The 6329-nt window shown below is 35.5% G+C and overlaps 2 protein-coding genes across 2 annotated transcripts; one reads left to right on the forward strand and one right to left on the reverse strand.

Annotated features, from left to right (window-relative positions):
- The first annotated feature begins 818 nt into the window (after positions 1-818).
- Positions 819-2817, forward strand: LOC134266550 (uncharacterized). The gene has a single exon (XM_062748773.1). The coding sequence runs from the start codon at positions 861-863 to the stop codon at positions 2211-2213; it is 1353 nt and encodes a 450-aa protein (XP_062604757.1). The 5' UTR covers positions 819-860; the 3' UTR covers positions 2214-2817.
- Positions 2818-2830: 13 nt separating this feature from the next.
- On the reverse strand, positions 2831-5268 carry LOC134266560 (large ribosomal subunit protein mL66-like). The gene is made up of 5 exons (XM_062748786.1): positions 5104-5268; positions 4950-4981; positions 4756-4866; positions 3534-3657; positions 2831-2969 (listed from the first exon to the last, which is right to left on the reverse strand). Exons 1-5 carry the CDS (start codon positions 5201-5203, stop codon positions 2866-2868), a joined length of 471 nt encoding a protein of 156 aa, XP_062604770.1. The 5' UTR covers positions 5204-5268; the 3' UTR covers positions 2831-2865.
- Positions 5269-6329: the final 1061 nt, after the last annotated feature.

Below are 6329 nucleotides of genomic sequence, written 5' to 3' on the forward strand. Positions count from 1 at the left end.
AAAACCGATACACAGAATTATGTATCTTAGTGTAGTCTACTTGTGTGCCAATTTATATTGAAATCAGACCAAAACTGTAGGAGGAGTAGCATTTTGAAAAATTGTTTACAGACAGACAGACGGACAGACAGACAGACAGACAGACAGACAGACAGACGGACGGACGACGGACGCATTACTATCGCATAAGCTCTTCTGGTCTCTGACCAGTAGAGCTAAAAATTCCAACTGTGAAAAACATTTCCCCCCGGTCATTGACTTTCAACCTTCAAATCTATGACTTTTCATACCAGATACATAGATTTGTGTTTTCGAGGAGGGGTTTGCGTTTTCTAGAGGGATCTGTAGCAACCGCTAATGATATAACGCCGCTTAATGAAAGAAATATTATTATATATTGCAATACTTAATGATATTTGTATCATTAAGCGGCGTATATCATTAGCGGTTGCTACAGGGATCCAAGTTTACTTTTACTTGATTTAGTACATTGTATATATACATTTAATAACTGCAAATTCTAAGGCGGAGGGGGGTTCCGGACCCCTCTAAATCCGCGAATGCAAATTCATAGAATATTAAAAAAAATAATGAAAATGCTTTTTAAAAACATTAAAAGTTCTTCCTTGTAGCAAGACTTTTATGCACATCCAATAAAGTCCGACTTTCTTATTTAAGGAAGTGCATACTTTAAATGCAATAATGACTTTTAATAATAGATGTTTTAGCATCTTAAAAGCCTTTTCCTGTCGGAAATTGAATTATACATATAATTTCCTTGTGGACCAACATTACATGTATACTAGTAATAAAAATCTTTAAATTTATCAGTATTGCACGTCATTTTGAAGAAAAAAAACATGGCAGAATACGATAGTGTTGAATTCCGATTTGGATCTCCTCAAGTTAGTGTCCCACAGTGTGAGAAACACTCGGAAATTGAAAACCTTTTCTGTAACGACTGTGATGAATTAATATGTACAGACTGCGCAAAAACAGAACATCGAAATCACGACTGGAACACGGTCCGAAAAGCATCAACCAAGAAGAAATCGCGCCTCTCCGGAATATGCCTGGAAATCAAAGACGAAGAGCTGCCAAATATTGCAAAGCAGATTGAAAAAATTGATTCGATGGTGAAACAAAACATTGCAGATCGAGATGGAGAAATATCCAAATTAGAATGTCACTACAGAGAAATTTTAAGCGAATTTACCAAATGTGTCGAAGAAAGTAAGAAAGTTTTCAAAAATGGGGCCGAAAAGAAGAACAGAAAACTGATGGAAATTCAGTCGAAGTTAAAGGAAAAAGAGACAGAACTCCGGGACAGGGTCGGGGAACTGGAAGGTTCTTGCTCCCTCTCTGGCTACAATTTACTGAATGTGAATTGTCGATTAAACAAGGTTTCGTCTTTAGTTAAAGATGAGGCAATTGAAGATCAACGATATTCGTTACATTTTAAAAATGGTACAATATTAAAGGAAATTGTAACATCTTTCCTTGGAGAAGTTAAAGATTTCGACGACTTTTCTGTGACAAAAATTGCGTCGTTTAAACACGAGAAAGGGGACATCATCGCTTTAGAGGTGGACAACTACGAGAATGCTATTCTAGTAGCCTCTGACCAAACTCACTTCGACAAAGTTACCAAGAAAGGAAAATTAAAGAGTAGAAACGAAATTGACTGCGATATAAATGATATTGCCGTGCTCTCCAATGGCGATATTCTTTTCTCAGACAGCGGAAATAAAGCAGTTAAACGGCTAACCAACAACAAACTTGCGACTATCGTGGAAACCTCTCCACTTACTCCTGAAGGGGTATGTTTGACAACTGATGGTGACTTTTTGGTCACAATGGCTGATCCTTGTAGAGAAACATGTACAAAAGATTGCAAAGGTTTAGTCAAACTGTACTCTCTGAAAGGACACGAAAAGAAAGTTTATGAATACCAAGAAAATGGAAGAAAGTTTTTCACGCAGCCGTTCAGAATAACAGAAAACGCTAACACGGATATTTGCGTTTTGGACAACTTGGATGATGAACATGGTGTTCTGAAAGTGATGTCAAGGACCGCTCGTTTCCGCTTTATTTACAAAGGAAATCAAGGTCATCTATTCTTCCCAGTGGATGTTGTTTGTGACAACCTTTGCAATTTGATTGTGATGGATGCAAAAAAACTACAGCATTCATCTGCTGGATTCTGGTGGTGAATTTCTCAAATACTTGAGAACAGACCAGGAAGACAAGAGAACTTCCTTATCGCTGGCCCTTTGTGGTGACATTCTATGGACTGGGGGTCACAGTGGACATTTAAATGTGTACAGATATTCAAATCATTTTTGAGCAGTGAACAGTGACATAAAAATACAAGATGAATTAACATAATATGTTACTTATATTGTCAGTAGTCATAGGTCCAAATCCAAATGGAATCCATGGAGACCAGTCCTTTAGATGAGACCAATAAAACTATAGTATTTGCAAGGAATAAGATCATTCAATGCCCCATGGCCATTAGTGCTGAATACAGATATATTTTTACCAGCAGCAAGTAGTGGCCGCCTGCATCCCAGTTTGAGTGCAAAATTCTCAAGAAGTCAAAGCTAATGGTCAAAACATGCCATAAGCACACAAACTTCAACTGAACAGATACTGTGGACAATTGAGCAACCATATAATCTTTATGATTACATGTAATACAATTGCCAGTATTTCAGAAAAAATGAAGTTTTATGTTTTATGCTACATAATTCATGGACAACGTTGGAAACTTCCTGATTCTTGATGATTATGTAGTAAACCATTTATATAGCAGAACCCAAAAAAATAAATAAATAAAATTATTTTATTAATGTTAATCAATTAATCATCATAATATGCTGGAAACCTTTTCCACTTGAAGTTAGATACTGGGAATTTCCTTGGTCTGCCTTCTTTTGGTGGTGGTCTGAACTGTGGCATCAGTCCTGAAAGACATAACACATACACTCTGGATATCCTTGAGAGAAAGAAGACATAAACCTTTTATTTAACCTTTTGTAAACACATCAATTGTAAATGTAAATACTTTTTTTCCAAATAAGAGTATTTAAGTTAATTTTCTTTCATGACATTAAACTAGCCTAATCTAAACTTAATTCAAAGAAATACATGTTATTAAGATCAATGGCATACACCTATTTAGAACTATTGCCACAAAGACAGTTTTATCTGTTTAGTGTAAACAAATGATTTTCTACGTACAAATGTACCAGGGGTATTAGACTTTCAAAGTTGTTTAAACGTGTAAAAGTTACTCCCCTTGACAACATTATTTTAATGAGGCAAGAATTGTTTCTAACCATTAAACAAGGGCAAGGCTGAGTGTTAACAACAGGGTTGTTTCATATCCCCATTCACAAAATCAAATACTAAATGTGCTCAAGATATTTCATTTAATTTCATTAATTTGAGATTCTCTTGCGGAAAAAACATTACTGTGAACAAAATTTCCACAAAGTCTCCCCATTCATCTCACATGTCCCACTTACCTGCACGCTGGGCTTTGTGGACTGCTGTTTGTAATTCATTTTGGGATTTCTGACAGACTCCAGTAGCTCTCCTAGGAAGAAGTCCACCTTTATCATTCAAAAACTGTTGAAGTATTAAAACATCCTGAAAAAATAAAATAAACTTTATACATGTATACCCATTAATAAAATTAAAAAAAACAAGAACAAAAACTCATGAGCCTTCATGACCATCTGAGTATTGTGGGCTTCTAAAGCTATGACAGCTTTGGCTCTACCTGAATTTCTACTTATTTTATTTCAACCTTGTGTTTGAGGATTAATTGTGGGATTTTTATGCAATCCAAAGCCAATTTATCTGCATAAGCAGAATAACCGACATATAGAGACAATGTCCACTATTATTTTAGGTTGTAATGAAATAAATACGTGTTTTTTTTTTGAAACTCAAAAAGGACAGATGTGGTACAACGATAACAAACCAGAGTGGTATACCTTCTCCAATAATGTACTATGTATATTGACGTATTTTTTTGTGTAAAAAGATTATTTTGGTGTTTTCCTGATTTTAACTAAGGTACACCCAGTGTTTGAAATAACCATGCGCCCAAGACACAAAAATTTTGTCACGGTCGAACAGATTGCACGTATTGATGTCAAGCTGGACATATAAAATTTTTACATAAAACAAAATTCAGATATCTTATAAAACTCTCAAATCAACTAATATTACTGGTTGTGAGGGCTGTGCAGTGCACCGAAAATGGAGATTGTTTTCATGATTTTAATACTTTTTATAATGAGTGGTTGCAAAGTGTAACAAGCAAATGGGTAGAGTTCATCAGCCTCTAGGTCCGGGATAGAACATATAGTGAGCTGGCCTCATTCACATTATTGCTACAACGAGCTAAGTCTTATAAAAGACTTTTTTTTTAGCTAGTACATTTTTGGTAGGGCTGACAACTTTCAATAGCAGTCAGGCCTGCATATCTACATTGTAGCTAATTTTGCAGTGAGATTCAAACACTGGTACAAGTATACATGTACATGATAAATGAATGTTATAAAATCAGTCAGGGCATCCAGGCATTTCACCCATCCCGACACTTGTTTTTGTGCTTTAAGCCTTTTTAACTTGACAGAAAATTTTAAACCCCCCTTTAACTGTTTAAAGAATTGAGGGGTGATGGGGTAGTAATTCATTTTTTAATACAAAAGAATAGAATATGGAAGTGATGCTTACTGTATACTTAATTTCTACATTTAAACGGCAGATTGGACATGCGTCATTCTTCAGTTCAGCTGTCTTCAGAATCTTCCCCTCCCAGCCTGAGTCTACTTTCTCGCCCTCGATCTTCAATAAAAGGACAGACATTTTCATTAGTACATCAAATGTATGAATAATGGGGGAAAACGTAGAAAAGACTGACTACTCACCACAGTGATTTCTTTAGAAACAGTCTCCTTAACTGCAAAGAAATATCATTGCCTCATGAGGGTCATCTTTCTTATTGGCTGATAAATAAACATTGTCTAAGAAAATTCCTGATAAATAATGATTGAACAGCTATCAGAAAATGAAAACAATTACCTCTTAAAGCTGTTGTAGCCTGGGTTGTAGAAAAATGCCTCTTTAAAGGTTGTTCTATAAGCTTTTTAATTCTGATAAGTGAATTCAATCGACAAGCCATCTTCAAGGTTCTTTCTTCGATTAGGCTCTTAACTTTTTTGTGTATACAATGCGTCCGCACAAACACACCAATGATTAAGCACAGCAAAAAGAAAAGTAAAAACCGTGTCGGTCTACAAACCCGGATAGTTAGGCTGCTTGTCCCATTCCCCGTTTGGGGTAAATTGGTGCCGTATGTAGAAAATTTGATAATTTAAAGAAGTTGGAACCAACTCAGTGGAAAGCCCCCCATCCCCACCTACCCATACCCGAAAAAAGACTTTTTTTTTAGAGTTTGGAATTTCTTTTTCCTTGTCATTTTTGCTAGGTACAGTAAGCGTTTTTTTCTCCGACACCCCCCCCCCTCCCCACCAATGTAACGGACCTGAGCTGCTTGGATCTCACGCACAAGTACTCCTTAGAAGCCTACACGGGAATAACCCATGTAATACTGTGATTATTTCCGAATAATTTAATCTTATTTGTATTCTTTAGAAGTCCTTGAAGTCTCAAAAAAGCCCAGGGTTAGACAATATTACAAACGAAATGTTGAAAGCATCACATACATACCTAAACAGCTGCCTACTGAAGTTATTCAACACAATATTTAATACTGGTATATACCCAGAGAAATGGCTAGAAGGATATACAACACCAATATTTAAATCCGAAAATCCAAGGATCCCACAAAATTATAGAGGAATAACAATAACAAATAGCATTGGGAAACTTTTTAATACTATCTTAAATAATAGGCTTGATACTTTTCTGATTGAAAATAATATCATTCATGAAAGCCAAATCGGATTCTCAAAATCATCAAGAACATCAGATCATCTATTCGTTCTGAAGTGCCTCATAGACAAATACATTAACTCAAAGAACAGACAATTATATGTCTGTTTTGTGGACTTTCATAAAGCTTTCGATACAGTTATCCATGAAGGTATAAAACTAAAACTTCTCCAATTAAACATCAATGGTCTTTTTTATAATATATTATGTAACATGTATAGACACTGTAACATCCGAATTAAAGATAGACAATAAACTCACAAGTCCTTATTCACCAGAAATTGGCGTACATCAAGGGGACGTGTTGAGTCCAAATATATTCAAAATATTCCTAAATGATCTTTCTACCCTAC

The sequence above is a fragment of the Saccostrea cucullata genome, unplaced genomic scaffold (genome assembly GCF_032062105.1).
Source record: "Saccostrea cucullata isolate Sc308-1 unplaced genomic scaffold, CSIRO_AGI_Scuc_v1 ctg15427, whole genome shotgun sequence".
In the NCBI taxonomy this organism is placed as follows: Eukaryota; Metazoa; Mollusca; class Bivalvia; order Ostreida; family Ostreidae; genus Saccostrea; species Saccostrea cuccullata.